Genomic DNA, 21,869 nt, shown 5'->3' on the forward strand with positions numbered 1-21,869 from the left:
AGATTATCTGTGTCTTTTAGTTCATGAATCAAAATTCAGCATCTGAAAAAAATTATTTTTTTCCTTTAGAAAAATCCCATGTTTCCACCAGAGGTTATGGAAAAAACCCACAGGTTAAAATGCAGTCAGCGACTGCCATCTTGTGGCAACAATATGTCATGGATACTGGATCTACAGATGGAACAAACAAGGGAAAGAAGTTTTGGTGGAGTCACAGACGTCATCATTTCCACAACCTCCAGTTTCTTCTACTGGTGTTTCCAACTTAAACAGTAAAAATGCAGGTGGGGATAGGACAGCAACATCCTCGACTCACTGACTCAGATGCAAACAGAGAAGAGTAGTGAGAAATGAAGCAAAATAAGGCTTTATAACCAATTATTTTATGTAACAAGCATTAAGTCTATCAGGAACTGAACACCAATTTGCCTGGATAACTCAGTGCTTGGAAATCAGCAGGTTGTTTTTCCTCTGTGTCGTTGTGCTTACATTTTAGTGCCAAGTGCCTAAGAGTTATTTCCTTAAAAATTAACAAGCTTTTCCAAGCCCCGGTCCTTGAAGACTGGTCAACAAGAGAACATTTTGTCCCTCCTGAAATCCAATTTTAGTTCAGTGCATAGAAAGTATGTTGGTTTCACCTATTCTTTTGCCATGTCATCTTTCTATTGCTATTCAAATTTTTAAATGCACTGGGAATGTATCTTTTTAACAGGTTTGCTCCTCAGTCAACTGCCCCCCCCAAATCCATCCATATCTCAGTACCAGTGTTGTCCGGCCACCTCTTGCCATGATATCTGAGTGCCTTCAAGGTTAGAATGGAAAAATAGTGAAATCCCTAGGCCTGGTGTACACTGGGTGGGGAGGCGGTGTGAGCTAAGCCGGTCTAAGTTACGGAACTTCAGCTACGAAAATAGCGTAGCTATTGGCCCCCACTGCATTAGGGTTGGCCCCCACTGCATTAGGGGTCACAGAAAATGGTGCTTGCAGAATACTTCTGTTTGGAGGGGGTGAGGGGAGGAGAATAGTGATAGTGAATTTCATTCTGGTTGTGATGGAAAGGTTTTTAATCTTGCAGTTTATCCTTAAAATGGCCATACTATGGATTCATCTACTCTCCTCTAGAACAAGTGGGTTCTTGTGCACAAATAATATGGTTTTAAAAACAAATTACCTGTATGGGAGCTAGGAGTAATAGGTCTCTGCTGCTTTTTGGTCTGCTATAATTTTAATTATTATTCATAGCATGTCTACTGAAATTGGTGTTTAACAGCTTGGTCATTTTAAATCATGCTGGGATGAAAGTTTAGCAGTTTTGAACAGGCTGCGATTAACCCAATGCCAGGTTCAGTGCAGAACTACCTCCAGCTGTCATCAGCCAAAAGGAAAAGAGCTGTGACACAGGACTCAAGCCTGTTGGGGGTGGGGAGAGAAAGGGTGTGGATCTCAAAAGACCACTGTCAAAAGACAAAAAGAAAAGGAGGACTTGTGGCACCTTAGAGACTAACCAATTTATTTGAACATAAGCTTTCGTGAGCTACAGCTCACTTCATAGGGTGCATCCGATGAAGTGAGCTGTAGCTCACGAAAGCTTATGCTCAAATAAATTGGTTAGTCTCTAAGGTGCCACAAGTCCTCCTTTTCTTTTTGCGAATACATACTAACACGGCTGCTACTCTGAAACCTGTCAAAAGGCAGGCACAAAAATCCAACAGGAGGCAAGAGAGCAAAAAGGTACTTAAAATGGAGACAGGAATCCGAAGGAAACTCAAATCTAAACTAATCGTTTTCAAAAGCAATTAGTATGTTTGGGTAACTCAGCTTCTAAGTGCCCAACTTGAAAGAGTGCTCAGCACTATCTGAAAATCAGGCCCCTTTAAGATGTCTCAAGTTGGGCTCTTGCGGGAAGGGGAAGAGGGAGAGAATCAAAGTACCCATAGTTACTGATTGCTCTTGAAAATGTAGGCCTCGTGATGTACAGCCAAACCCTGGCAAAATTATATTCAAGCTGGTAGGTAAATGCTCATCCCATCTCTCCATCCGCACCCCTTGCTCTCATATATAGGTACCTGTCACTAGTGATGATAGCTAATATCATCATAATAAAATAAGCTCTCTTACTGTCAAAGGTTTCCTTTAATCATTTGTGTGGTCTCATCACCATTAGATTATTAAGGCAAGGAAGAGGATTTGCACTGTAAAATCTGCAGTTTTCTTCCAAATTTTGTGAACTGTTGAAGAACAGTTGCTACTAATGAACCAGCTTCGTGACTGATTGCTTCATTTCTGTCATTTACCTGCTTGCCAAATGGAATTGCCCAGATCTGCCTGAGGAGATTTCCTTGCACCGACAAATCCCAATGCATCTTCCAAAAACTGTATTTTCTTGCTAAACTGCATCTCCAAGACTGGGATTACTTCTGGCATCTTTGCTGACAACAGCCGATAAGAGGTGTCTGGCTTCCCAATAAACCTCTGACGGATGCTGATCTCATATGGTGTATGAACTTTGACATCATCTACATCTTTCAATTCAAACCGGTGAATGACCTGAGAATTGGAGTCACTGATTTCCAGGCCAGAAACCAGAATTGTGAATTTTCCTGGCATGACATTAGAATTCGTTCTGTTGGTGATGATAATTGGAATTCTGATTATGACTCCTTCCTGGTTCTTCGACCCTGAAATCGTGGCTTCTTCCTTTGGCTTTGCTTCCAATGGCCCCTTCCAGAGTTTGCCACGGAATGGCCACCAAGAAGGCGATTCAAGTTCTGTCAACAACCTAATGGGGAAGAGAGGATATAAAAAAGAGTGAAATTCAGCAGGAAATCCCCACCATCCTCCTACCTCTGAACAAATTATCTTTCTTGAATAAGAACAAACACTTGAAAATGAACTCTTCATTCCTATAATCATTTTAAAAAAACCCACTTTGCATTTCTAAAGCATATTGCATCCAGAGATCTCAAAGCACTTTAGAAATAGGAGGGAGAAACCACAGCACCCCACTGTTAAAGCAAGGGAAATAAGTGGCTCATTCAAGCAAGTCTAGGTCAGAGCTGGGAACCAAAACTGGGAATCAAGTCCCCTATTTTCACCATGAATATGTGCCAGATGTTCAAGTTTATTATTTGTTACCTAGGCACTGAGGACACACTGTGCTGTGTGCAAAAATCTGGAACTTACTGGTGGGGGGAATATGAGGGCTGATGTCCCTTGGGTGTTTTCTGTCAGTGTTAGAAGCAATGCGACACAGAGGATTTGGGGGGCTAGGAGCAAAATATGAACTGAGGCCCCCCCACATCCTTCCCAAAAAATGACCACTAAGGGGAGGCCCAAAGTGGGTGGGGGAAGGTTGGAGAGCAAGCTGATCCCACATTCACTCCGCTGGGGCTAGCCCAGCTTCCTGCTCTGGGTGTTGCAATCTGGTTCATGGGGTCACAGCATGACTCAGGGTCGCCAGGTCAAACCTGAGTGGTGCTGCGACCCTGTGAACCAGACTGTGATGCCACTTGGTCTGGCGCCCTCTCTAATGGGGGGCCCGGTGCATCCATCTCCCCGCCCCCACCCCCCAGACCAAACTGAAAAGTCTGCAGGTCAACCGAAAGCAGAATCGGCATCTTTACATTAGAACTGTTTTACTTTGGCTGTTACCTAGTAGTAGACGCTTAGTTAGTAATGTGATTTTCACTTTCTAAAGCCATTTCTAACGAAGCTAGAAGATAAAGATAAGACAACTTAAAACAAACAGCCTCACACAACAAATGCCAGGATTTTACTTCTGTAAAAGCTCATTGAGACATCTTGGCACAATAAGGCCCCTAATACGAGATTTGCTGGTTTATTGGCATTTGTTGGAGGTGTGTTTGGCTTAATCATGTTTGTATTTTCCATGTCCTAGAAAGGTACTATCCAATGCAATGATGCTTCATGTTGGCACTATCTTGCAAATAAGTAATTATATGAATATTAAAGCTGTTCTACATGAGATTTTGAGACGTCAAGATCCTGTTTAGTTTGGCTGCAAACACAGAACTTAATCTCAAAAGGAAGCTATAACCAAATACACTTTGTTCACAAGCCATCAAAGTTCTGTACAAGGTTCAAACAGGCCTGCTAAAAGAAATCCATCTGCTTTGAAAAAGAAAATTAAGACAGGCCAAAAAGAAATCAAACTGGGAACAAGCCAGTGCATTTATAATAAAAGAGGAAAGCCGAATAAACTGCTTCAAGAGCCTACTCCCAACTACAATATGAATATAAAATATTTATGTCAACAGCAGGCAAGAGGAGTAATGGCTCTGGAGCAGACTACGGAGATCCTGTACTCCTCCAAAAAGCGAGAGGTTGAGAGTGATGGAGCGGAAACTTTTCAAGCAGAATTCTAAAGTGTCAGACTATTGCTGCTTTAGGGTCCCATTCTGTAGCCATGAAGTTCAATAGCAGTTTCATGCACAGAGAAACTCTGAAAACCACATCATGGAAGCATGCACCATCTTCCCAGGCCAAAGCAGCACTATAGGGCATCGACACCCTGAAGCAGTGGCTCTCAACATGCGGCCCAGTCAGCACAGAGCTGCGGCCCATGTGACATCTTCAGGGCCATAGAGGTTGTATTGTATGCGGTCCACAATAGTAAATAGGTTGAGAACCACTGCCCTGGAGTCAGTTTAAAACAATCTTTTAAAGCATTAAAAGCAGGAGTGGCCAACCTGAGCCTGAGAAGGAGCCAGAATTTACCAACGTACATTGCCAAAGAGCCACAGTAATACGTCAGCAGCCCCCCCATCAGCTCCCCGGCCTCCAGCACCTCCCACTCACCGGATCAGCCCTCCCCCTCCCTCCCCGCACCTCTTGATCAGCTGTTCGCTGGCATGCAGCACGCTCTGGGGGGCGGGGGAGGAGCGAGGGCATGGCAGGCTCAGGGGAGGGGGCGGGAAAGGGTGCAGTGGGGGCAGGGCCTGTGGCAGAGCCATGGGTTGAGCAGTGAGCACTCCCCGGCACACTGACAAGTGGGCACCTGTAGCGCCAGCCCCAGAGTCGGTGCCGCATATTAACTTCTGAAGAGCCCCATGTGGCTCCGCAGCCACAGGGTCCGGTTTCTACACGAAACACAACATGATAGTATTCTCCACTTTGTTTTTATCTGAGGTTTATCCTTCTCTCCACTTCCTTACCCACCATGAGGCAGTGACATTTTGGTTGTGTTATCAGTCTGATTGATGACAAGATTTTGCACTTGCACAGACCCTCTGAACGATCTTGCCAACTGTCCTTGGCTTCCATGGAGCTCACAGGATGTGCATCAAATTGCAGGTTCAGGGTCTTTGGTTGTAAACCCCCAAGGGCAGGGAACTTGTGTCATGTGTATCTAAAGCGTCTTGCACACCAATGACATTATATCAACAGATTTATAAAACTGGATAAGTCTGTTTTTGTCTTTGAAGATTAAGTCAGACCAGACTCAATTTTGCTCATTGACATATCCATGCAATTCCAGTTGAAGGCAACTGGAGATGCGCGTGCACACGAGGGTAGGATTGGGCACACTGTATATTAAAAGGTTTCAGAGTAACAGCTGTGTTAGTCTGTATTCGCAAAAAGAAAAGGAGTACTTGTGGCACCTTAGAGACTAACCAATTTGATAAATTGGTTAGTCTCTAAGGTGCCACAAGTATTCCTTTTCTTTTTGTATATTAAAATACACAGTACATTTAACATACCGTATATACTCGTTCATAAGCCAAATTTTTTTAGTAAAAAAGGGCAGCATCAGAGAAGGGGGTAGGCTTATGAATGGGTATAGAGAGGGGGAGAGGTGAGACACAGCGCCCGCCCCCAACAGTGGGGGCAAGGAGAGTCAGCACAGCCAGCAGAGCCAGAAGGGAAGAGGCGGGGCCAGAGCCTCTCTGCTTCTGGCCATGCTGCTCTCCGCCCAGCCGCTGAAGCAGCCGCAGCTCCGGGGCTGGCATGATAACCAATTGGCACATATTGTGGGCTGCAGCGGGGCTGGCAGGCTGCAGCTGCGCCATGCGGCCCCGCCCCCCAGAGCAGGCTGTGGCCGCGCCGCCCGGCCCGCTGGAACGTGCTGCGGCCGTGCAGCCTGGTGTGGCCCGCCAGAGCAGGCTGCGGCCGCACTGCCCAGCCTGCGGCCGCACTGCCCAGCCTGCCAAAGCAGCTCCAGACAGGCCAGAGACATCCTCCCCTGGCCCTCCCCAGATAAGGTGGGAAGGGATGGGATGGGGAGAGTGTGAGGATCCCGGGCTAGGGGTGGGGTCATGTGGGGGGTAGTCACAGGGGTTACTCTCCTGACCCCCAGCTTCTCCCCCGCAAAAAATGTCCCCACCAGTTGCTGCCCCGGCCCGTCAGGGAAAGCAGCTGGCGCGCCGGGACACTTTGTTTACTTAGGTTTACCTCCATGCCTGCGCACGCTCGAGGTAAACAAACCATCTCGGCCCGCCAGCGGCTTATCCTGATGGCCCGAGAGCCAAAGTTTGCTGATCCCTGAATTACAGGGTCGGCTTATGAATGGGTCATAAAAATTCTCCATTTTTACTTATCCATCTTGGGGGTGGGGGTCAGCTTATAAACGAACCAGCTTATGATTGAGTATATACAGTAATAATCCAAAGCACTCCACAAAATAAGGTTATGCTGAGTTTTGAGCATTTGAAGTTGTTAGTGTAATATAAAGGTTACACTTTCTGTATGTAATATTTACATTTGTTTCTTGAGAAAGGGGAAAATAGATTAACACACTGATCTCTTGACTGATTTCACAGTGTACTTCTACCATCCCTAGCATGTACAAAAGTTTTTTCCGCGAATCAGGTATGTTACACATCTTTAAAGGGTTTGTTATTAGTCTCAACTCCTTTGTCTTGACCCATAGATAAAGTAGCAAGACACAAGATTAACAGCCAATTTATGACGGACAGACTCCGTTCACACAGCTTGGCTTGCCCAGTGTCCACTGTATTTTCCAATCTCTTTGTGTACCATAGTAGGGGCTCAGACACAGATTCTCCTGCCTCTCAGGAGAAGGCTCTCAATTTAGGCATGTGTTTGAGGTTTTGGCAAGGCAAGGATGCAATGTAACCATGCCTGCCCTCGGCCCCTCCCTCTGGGATTTCTTTGTGTTGGGCCCCACCCGCTTGTGAAGCTTCCCAAATGCAAAGTTTTCTTTCTCCTGCCTGGAAGAGAGAGTTTTATCTTTTACAAGCATAGCAGGAACAGCATCTTTCAATGGAGTGCTTTGGATTGGTAAAATCCCCTCAGACAACCCACTTTCTGTTCCCAAAAGATCAGCTGGGAGGACTCTCCCCTCCAGGAGATCTGTCCCCCAGTTTTCCCTTAAAATCTGATCCACAGGTGAGGGGTCTTGCATTTCAGATGCAGATCCTTCACCCTCCTCCGGCGGAAAAGCCTCCCTAAAAGGTTGGGCAAACCCTCCTGTTCCCCCTCACCTTCCGTCTGGCCTTCCTTCTCTGGGCTCCCCTCTGGGGCAGACACTCTCCTGTGTCCCGCAAAAGGAAAGGTGACCCTGATCCAGTTGTGGGCTCACAACTACCAACTATAACAGACCCTTCACTGGCCAGCAAAATCAATTCCCCTCCCTTCACTCAGGTTGGGCTTGTTTCCAGCTACCACCACAGCAGTCGTCAGGACCCCAACTTCCATCTCCGAGATACAGGTCTCCGTGCACCCTAGGGCAGGACCTGTCCCCTGCTGACCTGCAACTTTCTGGCAGTCAGCAGCTGGGAAGGCCTTCCTGTTACAAGGTGGAACATCCCCTTCCCCCAGGTCGATGATCACAGGACAGGAGCTGGCTCTATGCAGCCTTGAGCCCCGGCGCTACAGGAACTGGTTACGACCATCTCTGCAAGTAACTTTAGATCACAAGGTATCACAAGATAGAAAGCTGTAACAGACAAGTATGGTGAAATTGCTGATTGGTATTCTGCTGTTGCCTGTTATTGCTAGCTTTGGATATTTTAGGATGAGAGCGTCAGCAGATGTTCCACTGCAAGAATGGCATGATAACCAACTGGCACATATTGTAATAAGCTTGAGGTAAATGAAATAATAACCTATGGGAAGAAAGCACCCCAACACTATTAGCATGAGGAAGTTAGGTTTTGGACAGAGAAGGCTGGACATCCTTATGAATATTCATGGAGGCCATAAAACCCTATAACAGGGCTAACCACATGGCCTACGCCATCGCAATCTTCTTGGCAAGCCAGATATAGGACCACTCATGGATCACCTGTCTCACCTGTTCTAGGTCTCCATAATGGCGAGAGTATATGGCTACTTAGATACTGGATATCTTGACTGTCCTGTATTACCTCTACCTACTTTGCTAGGTTGGAGAATCTGTGATTTTGCTAATTGTGCTAATAAAAACATTACAAGGTTAAGGGGCCTTTCCTAAGTGTGAGTGTCTCTCCTGTGCACACCGAGGTTCTCATTCTAATTATTCTGGGTCTGATTCGGCAGCAAAACTCTGCCAAACTTCAGAATGTTAATTTGGGAATTCTACCCAGGCTTAGAAGAGAAATTTTGTCTCAGCCTTAACTATAAAACATTTGGTACTGCGAACTAGTGCAGTGAGTAAATGCTGGTATAATACTTTGTGGTCCTCTGGGATATCTAATTGTAAGATCATGACAAAAATATACAAAATAGCATTTGGCAGGTAATTAACAAGGTTCTATAAAGCCATGCTTCCCAAGCTTTTATTGAAAAGAAATCATACTACACAAATATCAACCAGCTAGAAATGTAAAATAACTCTCAAGTATAAAAATATACCCAAGACTGTATTATACTGCTGGAAGCCAAATGCTTCATGCACAGTTAAAAGGAATTATTTTCTATTCAGGGGTAATTTATTCTGTTGCCATTCTATTGATTTCAGGTTTTAATAAGGCATCTTTTATTGTGGTATTTAATGGAGAGTCATTTGCTGTCTTTCTTTCTTTCTTTTTTTTAATGCAATGAAGTCACTAGGATGAAATTCTGCCCTCTGCACAGGAGGCCAGCACAAGATCTAGGTACCACTTAAGTCCCACAAAATTGGGAACGAACTTAAAGGCTCATGTAGGATATTAGTGGTGCAAAGGACTTGTGTGCTGGCCCTCTGCACACAGGTGAATTTCACCCTATGCACATAATAATTTCAGCGCATGAGAAGTTGAGCTATTGGCTGGCTCTTCTTCCCAGAAGGAGACACTGGTGCAGATGGTCAACTCCACCTGTAAGAAACTCAGGTGAGCCACTTGCCATGTTGACCAGTCTCCAAAGTGGTTTGTGTTGGACATTAATTATGGCATTAGACATCGATTACTGCTCTTGCACAAGGGCAGCACCACCACAAAGCTGATGCTGCTCATGCAGCCTATTAATCAAGTTGGCTAAAAAATAATTAAGGGGTTAATGAAAAACACACATTAAGGACTCCTGCACAACACTGAAAAATATCATGGGAAAGAAGATTACAGACATAGATACTTTTTACACACACACACACACTAGAAAGTTGCAAAAGAAGGCACTGGCTGAAGAGTTTAATGTGACTATTTCCCTGATCTATGCTAATTAACGTAGGACTTTGGCACAATAGTTACAATAAAGTAAATTGATTGGTGTTCAAGTGCTATGAATTTGCTTTTTTTCCCCCTGTACAACATATGTGACTTCAGCTTAAGAGGAGAAAGCTGTCACCATCAGCTGTTTGAAAAATAAATTAAAAACTCAAACAAGAAAAGTGCAAAGTCAAAACACCTCAGTAAACTAATGATTTCTAGGTACAGTTGTAGGCTGTTTGCCTGTCAGCTAATCCCTAGATGCAGTAGATAAACAGAAACTCAATTAGCATTTGTTCAATGTCTGCCTTTATTCTACCCATCTGTAAATCAAAGCATCTAACTTTCTTCAGTTTCATGAAGACAAACAATATGTCCCCATGTATCTTAATCTAAAACAAATGTCTCTTCCTAAAAAACAATGAACATTGACTTTCTGAATCATTGTTTATTGACAGAGAACTTTAAAAGCTGCTACTGAAGTTTTCAATTTCCTTGGCTTTTCATTAAAGGATGTAGAAAATATAACCAGAATCATTGTGAAATCAACAAACACTTGCTCACAGATGTTATACCCACTGGAAAATAGAAACTTCTTCCACAAGAAATTAGTCTGAATTTCATTATATCTGTGTCTTTATGCAACTGTCCCAGATTCCAGAAGGAAGCTTTCAGCTGCAGATTTCTAACACATTACAATATACTTAGCTCTACAAGTCTACTTCATGCCACTGCTGGATTCTACTTGCAGCATCCAACCTCTTACAAACAGATTACATTTGCCTTCCATCTCAGTAATTGTTAAAAGCCGTATAAAAGACAAAATGTTCAAATTTAGGTGCTGAGCACCCGCTACTCTCACTGACTTCAATGTGAGATGTGGAAACTCAGTATCTCTGAAAAACAGGCCACTTATTTTAGGGTCCTAAATATGGCTTTAAGTGTGTAACTCATATGAAAGGTTTGTCTTAAATGTTCTAAGAGGAAGCACACGCAGTTTGGGATCTGAAAACAAAAGAAAAAAGAACCAACATAGGTTTTCTGTTCCTTACAAGAAAAGTACTTTCTGCAGATACAATTTAGCTGACATTTTGATCAACATGGCGCAAGACAAAACAGAACCCAGCAGCTCATTCTTCCACAGCTGTATTGATTCTTCTGGCATCTAACAGTAGTGAGCATATGTAGTGAAAAGCAAGTGGTTGCACAATTTGAAAACACATGTAGAACATGGAGGTCCCATTTCTACAGTCATTTTCCCAACTACAGCTGCACTAAGGCCAAAATTGCAGGCTGCATGCTCAATACGTGTGCACGGAGGGGGAAGGACATGCAGAGCTCTCACATGTCCCCTCTGCAGTGAAAAGATCCATCTAGCAATGGATTTTCCAGCTCTGCCCCATATACCAGAGGCGGGCAAACTACGGCCCGCAGGCCACATCCGGCCTGCGGGACCCGTTCTGCCCGGCCCCTGAGCTCCTGGCCAGCGAGGTTAGCTCCCGGCCCCTCCCCTGCTGCTCCCCCTCCCCCACAGCCTCAGCTCGCAGTGCTGCCAGCGCTCTGGCCAGCGTGGTGGTGTGGCTGGCTCCGGCCAGGCGGCGGGGCTGTGAGCTCCTGTTGCTCTGAGCTGCATGGTAAGGGGCAGGAGGTCCCGGGGGGCAGTCAGGGGACGGGGGGGTTGGATGGGGTAGAGGTTCCGGGGAACAGGGATGGTTGGATAGGTGTGGGAGTCCCAGGGGGCCTGTCAGGGCAGGGGTATGGATAGGGGCGGGGCAGTCAGGGAGTCAGGGGACAGGGAGAAGGGGGGGTTGGATAGGGGGTGGTCAGGGGACAAGGAGCCGGGGGGGGGGGGGGGGGAGAGGAGGGTTGGATGGGTCAGGTGTTCTGAGCGGGGGCGGGAAGTGGGAGGGGGCGGATAGGGGGCGGGGACCAGGCTGTTTGGGGAGGCACAGCCTTCCCTACCAGGCCCCCCATACAGTTTCTCAACCCTGATGTGGCCCTCGGGCCAAAAAGTTTGGCCACCCCTGCCATACACACTAAAGCACAGGGAGGAGAGCTGAGTTCAGTGCCGTGGTTACGCAGCGGCTGAAAAGACCCCTCCCTTACAGAGAAAAACCATAGCAGGGGCTCTTCACATGCACAGAGGAGGAGGTAAAATTTACCCCAAGTGAAAATTAGTTTGGTGTGTTCTCATCCTAGCCCTAGGAGAGGATTATCGACATCACAAAATCACCAGGCCATCTGACATACTCAGCACTCCCTAATTAACACAAAACTGGAAGAATAAAGCATTGCAACTTGAAAAAAGGTGCATGGAAGGGAGTCACGTGAGTACTGAATGTGAAAATCTTACAGTAAGGTTTCAGACAAATTCAATATAAACTATCAATTACTGTTCAGCTCCAGTTATGCTACTGTACCTGTCTGCTACATCCATTTCAGAGTCAATCTTGTTCAGTCCTTTCATGATGTTATCAAACTGTTCACCCTGATAGTGGAGCACCTTTGTTGTATCCTCCATACGTTTCTGGGATGCAGACAGTAAACCAGTCAGTTCTTTCCCTTTCGTCATCTGCAGAGAATCTGCCTGAGCTCCAGCCCCTGGACACGACAGCAGCTGCTCCCTCCAGAAGTGCTCCAGGATGTTGAAGACCACATTTCTATTGGGCTGGAGGGAACTGAACCAGTGCTTGGTGTTCTCCTTCTCCAGAATTGTGAGGGAGCTGAATATTAAACTGGAGGACTCCTTCTTGATCTCACTGATGCTGGAAAGATGGAAGCTGACCAGAAGCTCTCTGGTCTTGTCAGCTGTAAATCTGACCACAACAGGAGTCAGTGAGAGTCTGCCAGAGACCCATCGTTTCTCAGTGTCTACATAATAGGAACAGGGCCACGCATGGATACATATGTCCGCATTCATTAGCTCGCTGTTAGGATCCTCTTCTACAGTGACGACAGAGCTGTCACCTTCTAAGTGGAAAGCAGAAAACACGTAAACAAGGCAGAAAAATACATCTGAGGTGATTCTTGTAAGTTAGGGTACACAGATCAAGGATGACCCCATAGGCACCATACTGGTGGGTAACTGACCCCAGGCGCCAGCCATCTTTCAGTGTTGCCACTAGGTCATCTGAGGTATGCAGGTAACCATGGTTTGGCTGCTGTGAGCTTTAGGGGTGGAATTAGCCACCTCTTCTGATCCATCTCCAATTTCACCTTGAAAAGACTCCTCTTTTCAAAAAAAGGTATTTTACTACTGTTTCCTCTGAAAGCAACTCCAGCCTTCCCCAGCCTCTCCTCTCCATTCCCAAATGATCAGGTATCACTGAAATACTTTTATATTGTGTATTTATGATATCTGAATCATTAGTATATGGTTGTATTTTGATAATCTGTAGTGCTGTGGGTGCCATGGCTGGGGTGGTGATTTATAAATAAGATACTTTTATATGCATGCTTTATTTAGCATATTTTTTTAAAAAAATACACCAAAATAAAGTATAGTTAGTGAAAAATTCCATCTTTGTAAAAACGGCCCAGGCTTTCATTTGTATGTCCCTTTCCATACACGTCAATGAATACATTATTGTAAACAACACATAAGGCATTAGCTGCCTATTCACCATGTCTCAAAGTGCTGCCCAGGGGCATTCAAAGGTTAAGAGAAGCAGAAATGATTTCTATTATTCTAAGCACAAAAGACAACTTGTTTGATTTACCAAAAGATACCAATGCATCCCCGTAAGAATTCTTCACTGTTTAGCATGAACACTGTATAGCTCTTAAAAAACTTCTTTGGGCAAACATAAGCAAGTGGCCCTAACAGCCTGCTCCTACCACAATACACATGTGCTCCATAGGATCCAAACTCATGCCAGCCCTGGAGTTTCCTTTATTGTCGACTTAAACATCCCAAGCTCAACTGTTCCTATGGCAACCCCTATGTCCCTAGTTCCCTTAGCCCAGGAGTGGGAAAACTATGGCCAGTGGGTCACATCCGGCCCGCCAGCTCATTTAATCCGGCCTTTGAGCTCCTACTGGGAAGCGGGGTCGGGGGCTGCTCCACGCACACGTGCCACAGCTCCACACAGCTCCCGGAAGCAGCAGCGGCATGACCCCCTTCCCCCCCCGCGCCGGCTCCTACATTTAGGGGCAGCCAGGGAGCTCCGCGCGCTGCCCCCGCAGCTCCCATTGGCTAGGAACCGCTGCTTCTGGGAGCTGCTTGAGGTAAGCGGTGCCCAGAGCCTGCACCCCTGAACCTCTCCAGTGCCCCAACCCCCTGCCCCATCTCTGATTCTCCTACCACCCTCCAAACCCCTGGATCCCAGCCCAGAATACCCTCCTGCACCCCAAACCCCTCATCCCCAGCCCCACCCCAGAGCCTGCACCCTCAGACGGAGCTGTCACCTCCTCCAACACCCCAACCCCCTGCCCCAGCCTGCAGCCCTCTCCCACACCGTGAGCTCATTTCTGGCCCCAACCCCGAGCCCTCACCCACCCACCCTCAACCCCCTGCTCCAGCCCTGATCCCCCTCCCGCCCTCTGAACCCCTCGGTCCTAGCCTGGAGCACCCTCTTACACTCCAAATTCCTTATCCCCATCCCCAACCCAGAGCCTGCACCTCCAGCTGGAGCCCTCACCCCCCCCCCCCCCGCACCTCAACCCCCTCCCACACCCTGAACTCCTCATTACTGGCCCCACTCCAGAGCCCTCACCCCCTCCTGCACTCCAACCCCAATTTCATGAGCATTCATGGCCCGCCATACAATTTCCATACCCAGATATGGCCCTCAGGCCAAAAAGTTTGCCCACCCTGCCTTAGCCTCAGAGGGACATTTAACCTAAACCTTTTATAAAAGGAGTTAGAGTGAACAGGATCCACCTGGTCTGACTGCCGGGATGAGTCATGGAAATAGCTCCACACCTTTGCGCAAGGTTCTAGAACCTGACACCCATTACACAACACACATGCTTGTCACGGGCATAAAAGGAATTACTTGTCTTTGATCACATCTACACCTGTCAGGCCTTTCTCTGAATCTGGTCAGTAAATAACTGGCAGAAAGTGATTTTTTTCAGCGCTTTTATGTTTTCCATGAAACCAGAGATGACCAAGAGACGAATACAGCCATCATTATGATGCCTACAATTTATTCTATGTAATAATACTCATCATCATCATCCTCCACGCTTAAATTTATCCTGCTGGAATGTAACAGCCAAGCACACAACAGAGTTGAAAGGATGCCACTCTGGTCCTCAAAGAACTCAGGACCGATGGGCAAAGCTGTTAAACAAAATGTGACAGAACATAGTTGCTGTAGCAGCTTTGCCTTCTGAACACACATCTGGACTAAAGGCAGCAACGCTAAAGGGCAGAGATGAGGGAAGAGGCTCCAAGGAGAAGACACTGGGAGACCCAACAATGTTCCAATATGCGAGGAGTAGCACAAAATGTTTTAACTGCTGAATTTTGGGCTACGGTAATATCACTTGACCTGTGGGTCCAGTGCCTACCCAAACTTCACTGGCAACTTATGATGTCACGATAGCAAGAATAATCAACAATTTTATGGAACTATCTGTAAGTCCAGCAAGGGACTCTGATTAAATCGTATCCCTGAAGAATGGTTTGTTCATGTCAAAAACTCAAAGATGGATTCATAACTTTAGTGCACATGTCTTTGGTGCAAAAGGAGAGAGGGAGACAAGCACACAGCTTCCAAAAATACATTTGGACCATCTCCTGCTCTGGTAGTCCTCTGCTTCTTTCTTTTGTCCTGTGACCCACCTTGTTCCTCTTTAAATTTCTTTCATTCCCCCAGAATTTTAATACTCAAATTGTAAGAATGTGTACATTCCACAAGTTATATAAACAGCCACATTGTGTTCCTTACTTATATTACGTCTTGTGAGCAGACACTGAATAATAGTGATTTAAATGCTCATGTATTAATTATCTTATTGAAGTCTTTGATGTACTATAACAAAAATTACAGATCCTCAGTGTTGAAACACAGGCATAAGGTACTATGGTACTTTATTTGCTGTAAGCAATTAAAAGTTAGATTATTTACACTGTATAGCCTCCAAAATCAGATTAATCTAGACAGCAATTTATGCTGTGACACTAATGACTAGTTTGATTTCAACTGTGATCTGCTTCCCCTTGTGAGAATTTTCAGGAATTCTAATACAAGACAAAAAGTTAACAATCTTCTTGCTTTGAATGTCACCAGTCTGATTCTCTTATGGCCTGCATGATACAACTAGTCGCCAGATCCTGTATATCTAAGCACATACATTCATACACACCCCCTGGCACGGACATTCCTACCTGTCGATCTAACTTTGGTTACTCACACTATTAACCACATTTATATCAACGGGCCTATTTGCATAAGGACTATTCACGCGGGGCCAGATTCTGACACACTCAAGTTTAGTACCTTACTCCACAGGTAGCCGCACTGAAAACAATGTGAGTAAGGGCACCAGAATCCAGCCCATAGCAGATGTTTGCAAGATGTATGTTTGGAATTGTAACTGGTTGTCCTAGCAGGATTACAATCCGACACACACATCATAGTATCTCCTTTACAACAACTTCAAGTCAGCTACTTTTGGGGCTGAGGACAAAATAAACAAGGCAATCCAGTAAATATAGGCAGTGTTAGCCAACAGACCAATCACAAGGCTGAGAACTAAGAGCAATGAGTTCTATGCCATCGATTTGCTGTGTGACTTGAACAAGTTGCTAAAACATTTAGCCTCCGTTTCTCCACCTATAAATTGGTGATATTTCTCTACTTCACAAGAGTACTGTGAGGCTTAGAAAGAATTATCTCAAGAAATGTTTTACTTACTATTGTTATATCTAATACATTAGATTTATACCTGAAAGGTTTGAAGAGAAAAAAACACCAATATATTTATCTGTTTTTCTAGTTTGTTTACTCTGCGCATGACAACACTTTGTGCTTAGTCAATTTTATTGTTTCCTACATATAGGCAGTCATTTTCTTTTGTTTGTGAGAGTCTTTCACACAGAAAGATGGATGAGAAAAATATTTTTAAAGAACAGTGAAGTGTGACTGTAAAACCACAAAAATTAGCAGGGATACTCCAGAGCAGGTGCAGCTAAGGGTTTTTGCCAGTACAGTTAAACCAGCAAAACCCTCCTAACGTGGAAGCAGTTATACCAGTATAGAAGTATTTATACTGGTATAGATTAAGTTGGTTTGGGGAACAGACATAAGGTATGCTAGTATAAGCGCAGTTATAACATTATAATTATGTCCACACCAGGGCTTATACCAGTATAACCTATATTGGTTCCCTTAAGTTAGTTAAACAAAACAAAAACAATAACCCACCCCTAACTGACTTGTATAACGTTTAAGTGTAAACCAGGCCTAACTTTTTGAAACTGACTAGATTTCAAATTGACTGTATACCCTTAATTACAGTTTGAACAATTTAGAGACCTATAAGTGTTTTCACCCTCTCTGTTACTATTTATTTAAATGACAGACTATTTACCATTCTGGCATTCACCTGTAAGTACTTATTTTAAAAAATTAAAACAAACAAAATAGTTACACAGTACTTAGCTTCTGCCTCAAGAAATATTAACGATCATATCAGAGACACAAGGCAAGTGAAGTAATATCTTCTAGTGGACTAAAGTCTTGAAGATATAACAATATTAAAAAAATATATTACCACCTCAGCCACCTCGTCTACCACAAATATTAATACACTTCTCACAATACCTCCGTTAAGTAAGGGAATATCAGTCCCATTTTACAGATGAGGAAACTGAGGCACAGAGCCATTAAGAGACTTGCCCAAGATCACATAGGAAGTTTGTGGCAGAGCCTGAAAAATAACCAAGGTTTTCCAACTCCCAGCCCTGTGCCCTACCCACTGGAACAAGCTGTTTCTTAGTTGTCGGGCCCGGTTGGTAATAATGCATCCTCCTACTGTTCAGTATGGCCATTCTTCGCATTCTGACTATAGGAACATAAGGACAGTTTTGAATAAAGCAACTGACTCTAAACTTTTGCCAGATCTCAGATTGGATATGAACCACTTGTAGGGGTTGGGAAAAAGTCCATAAGACCATCCTTCCTGTCTCTTTAAAGATCAAATAGCTTCCCATTCAAACAACATTTTCTCCCAGATCCAATACATAATGTAATGTACATAACTAAAATCTCTGATGCAAGCTTAACTATGGTCTTTCAACCGTGCCACCATAATTGGAATAATAAATATTATATATCAAGTTATTTACCTCTGTCTGCAGATTCAGGATTCTCAGGCAGCCTCGGGGTTGCCATCTTTGTAAGTTTGTCCTTTGTATTCAAGACAGTAGGTTAGTTTTTGTTTGTTTGCTCTTTCTATTTCTTAAAGCCCAAACAAAAAACAAATGAACTGTGGAAAGGGCAAAATCCTAGTACACCTGATACCAAAAAGAAAAAAAGTCTAATGATAAATTTTTACTAGTATCTGTATTCTTTAACTCTTGACATAAGGCAGACACCTGACGAAACTCCTCTCTCTCCAGTAGAAGAAAACAATCATCTGCTGGGGATTTACATATGCTATGTACTCTTGGGTCACATGACTTTTGACTCACTGAGGGCTATACATTCTTTATCTTGCTAGTCAGTTTCTCTCTGTGTCTGAGGACAGAATGCACAGGCAAGGATCTATTACTAATTGTGACGTCGGAAACTGTTATTTTCCACAACTATTGCATATGCATTTTCCCCATGATATGCTTAATAATCATCTTAGTTATATGGCAGGCTTTTTTGTCTCAGAGGATCCCAACGTGCTTTAGAAATTTAAATGGTATATAAACTAATCAGTCAGGAATCATTTCATTCAACAATGAAGTCACCAACCACACAGAATGTGGCAACTATTTAATAGCACACAATATTATATAACAGTTGAAGCCAAGACTTCAAGAAGCCTGATTAGCAAAGGGGGACAGACCTGCGTCCCCTCCCAACCCTGCCCCCCATCCCTCCAAAAAAGAGAGCAGGGGATGGAAAGCTGGAGGGGAAGGAATCAAATATATTTAAACATACTGTTCCAGCCATAAACTGTTTACAGTGGCTATGCTAGTGGTGAGCTGCGATTACTTCTCCTGAACAGCTAAGAGCCAGCCAGATACTCCACCTGGTAGGACCAGAAGCACCCAAAACAGAGACTGAGGAAAATGGAGCCCAGCCAGGGCCACCCTTATCCTGGCACTCCCCTATACCCAGAACTGTGCAGCAGAGACAAACCCCTCCCTGCTCCCCCTCAACACACTCTCTCTCTCTCTCTCTCGGGGGGGGGGGGGGGTCCTAAGACCCAAGCAGTGCCTGCCCTCCCCCAACCATGTGAGTTGCAGAGCGGACTCGGGAGCCAGTCGGAGACTCTACATGGTACAAGGAGAAGCAGCCAAAGCAGGGACATTTGGACATGTCAAATGTCAAAACCATTGACTATTCTGACTTACTCTGCCCAGTGCTGAGGGCTGTTTGCGTCACCCTTTTCTTCCCTCACAGGCCTGGTCTGCATTAAAGTTGGGTCAACTTAGCTACATTGCTCAGGGCTGTGAAAAACGTCACATCCTGTGAGAAGTAGTTAAGCCAACCTAAGCCCCTGTGTAGATACTGTTAGGTCAGGGGTGGGTAACCTACGGCCCGCGGGCCGGATCTGCCCGTTGGTTAATTTCATCTGGCCCATGGCACCCCCCGCTGGGCAGGGGCCACGAGCGGTGGTTCGCCCCGCTGCGGGGGAAAGACCCAAGCCTCTGCACTGCCCTGGGCAGATAGGTGGCCTGTGATTGATATTTATTGTGGGTCAATGGCCCGTGACAGAAAAAAGGGTTCCCGCCGCACCCCTGTGTTAGGTCAATCGAAGAATTCTTCTGTTGACCTAACTACCCTCTCCCCGAGAGTTGAATTTACTACAGTCCTTCCATGGCTGTAGTATGTGTTCACATTGCAGCACTGCAGCTGTGGCATTTCTAGTGTAGACAAACCCTGTCTCTTCACTCAGCTTCATTCCATTCCTGCCCTTCCTACCCTCTTCTCCCCTGTTCCCTTTCCTTTTCTTTCCCTATAGCTTATCCCCTCCTAATTAAACCCACTCCACCTCCCAAAAACATGGAACATACATGATGTTTGCTGCCTGTGTGTTAGACTCCCTTTCCTCATCCAGTCTCTGTGGTCTATTTAGACAATATTATCTCATTGTTTCTTTGTACTACTCCATCCATCTATATCAATCTGTTGTCTTATACTTGAATTGTAAGTTCTTTGGGGCAAGGACTGCCTTTTTGCTCTGTGTCTGTACAGCACCCAGCACAGTGGGGTCCTAGTGCACGTACGGGGCTCCTAGGTGCTGTAATACAAATAAATGATAATAAAAATTGTGCACAATTATTTTGTTACCATCTCCCTTACCTCTACCACTGCCCACTTTTGTCTCATTCACCAGTTACGTCTTGTCTTTTAGATTGTAAGCAATCCGAGGCAGGGACTGTCAATTACTATGCATTAGTACATCAGCCGATGCAACAGGGCCCTAGCCTGTTTGGCCTCTAGGCACTAATGCAATTTAAATGCAAACAACAACAACTGGTACAAATTAATTCATCATATAAATCAGAGATGAAAGAGACCTATTATTTCATCCATTCTGTCTTCCAGAGTCCAACTGTGATTGTTTCTCACACTGTATTTGCTAGTGTCTTGTCACTCTAGTTTTAAATATCCCAAGCAATGGTACTTCTGCTTTTACTCAGGGAGAATATTCCACAGCCTGACACATCCCACTGTTAGGAACCTTTGCTTGGATTCAGAATATGTTCCTCTCTTCCCCCCGCCTCTTTTAATTTCATTACCCCTAGTTATATCCCTGTGTATTACGTGAAATTCGACTCTACCCTCATGTTTCAACCCTTTAAATATCTGTACATCATCATGTCTCTCCCCAATCCTTTAATCACCACTTAACCAAGTCACATCTTTCACCTTTTCAATCTTTCCTGACCCCGCAATTAGTTTTGTTGTTCTTCTCTGAACTCCTACCAATGTGTCAATATTGTTCTAGTATTGTAGCACCCAGAACTGAATGTGATATTCCAGATGCAGTTGCACAAGACCTGTGTGATATCCAGGGGGTAGGATACCAGACTGGGAGCCAAGAGACCTGGATTCTCTTTCTGGCTCTGCCCCCAATATTGCTGTGTAGCCTTAGGCAGGTCCCTTAACCACTCTCTGACTCAGTTTCTGTTGAGATGATAAGAATGAGGTGATTCTCCCTCTTTTGTAAAATGCAATGAGATCACCACCTGAAAAGCATTATGTAAGTGACAAGTATTACTAATTTTTTCCAGTCTGTGACATCATGCTTCTACATATGCTGTTACATCACACTGTTAATTCCTGCATAGTTTAGCATCCACTTTCAACGTGCCTTCCCCCACCATCCCCAGCATTAGAGCATCCCACACTGAATGTCTCTCTTAGGAGTCCCCCCCCCCCCCAACAAAGAATTAGCTGCACTTTCCAAGATGACTAATCTGCAGTTGCCGGCTCATATTTCAGACCTCTCTTCGTACCGCTATTGTGCTTCTGACTTCACTGATGTTTGAAGCTTCTGCCCAGGTTAATATTATGGACGGGCTTTTGTGAAACGCTTTACACCGTCACCCCCCACGTGCAGCAGTGCCCCCGCCCCCCACCCCACTGCCCCCATCCGCAGCGACCCCCCACCCTTAGGGGCCCCCCTACTGCCCCCACCCCTAGGGGGCCCGCCACTCTCCACTGCCCCCCCACAGTGACCCCCCCACCCTTAGGGGTCCCCCACTGCCCCCACCCTTAAGGGGCCCCCCACCCCTGGGGGCCCTCCACTCTCCACTGCCCCCCCCGCAGCGACCCCCACCCCTCGGGGGCCCCACACACACCCCGCTGCCCCCCCCTCACGAGGGGCCCCATCACCAGTGGCCCCAGCAGGGATCTGTGCGCTCCCCCCTCCCCCTCTAACGAAGCGGCCGTGGGGAGCCGGGCACACACCGGGCGGGACCAACTCACCGCTCCCCCGGGAGCCACTCAGCCGTTAGCTACCGCCGCTTCTGCCCTCCGCGCCTGCGCCCGCCGCGAACTTCCATTGGCCGAGCCGCCCCCGCCCCGGTCCTCTCCAACTTCTCTCCCCCTGCGAACGTGCGGCCCCGCGCTCCAGGTTCCGGCCTTCCCGAGGCCCGCCCGCCAG

The 21,869-nt window shown here is 45.6% G+C and overlaps 1 protein-coding gene across 5 annotated transcripts in view; it reads right to left on the bottom strand.

The window, feature by feature from the left end:
• Window positions 1-21,868, bottom strand: part of SNAP47 (synaptosome associated protein 47) — a 36,206-nt gene extending 14,338 nt beyond the window's left edge. Inside the window, exons 1-4 of one of the 5 annotated variants that reach the window (XM_043541690.1) lie at window positions 21,692-21,744; window positions 17,887-18,054; window positions 12,008-12,557; window positions 2,295-2,779 (exon numbers count right to left, since the gene is read on the bottom strand). In XM_043541690.1, coding sequence (XP_043397625.1) covers window positions 2,295-2,779; window positions 12,008-12,557; window positions 17,887-17,932 — 1,081 coding nt within the window. In that variant the 5' untranslated portion in view covers window positions 17,933-18,054; window positions 21,692-21,744. Of the gene's footprint in view, window positions 1-2,294; window positions 2,780-12,007; window positions 12,558-17,886; window positions 18,055-21,673 lie in introns of those variants that run through there. The other 4 variants (XR_005224132.2, XM_037891251.2, XM_037891250.2 and 1 more) reach the window with 4 other exon arrangements.
• Between the last annotated feature and the right edge of the window lies 1 nt (window position 21,869).

This window comes from Chelonia mydas, chromosome 2 (genome assembly GCF_015237465.2).
Source record: "Chelonia mydas isolate rCheMyd1 chromosome 2, rCheMyd1.pri.v2, whole genome shotgun sequence".
NCBI classification, from domain to species: domain Eukaryota; kingdom Metazoa; phylum Chordata; order Testudines; family Cheloniidae; genus Chelonia; species Chelonia mydas.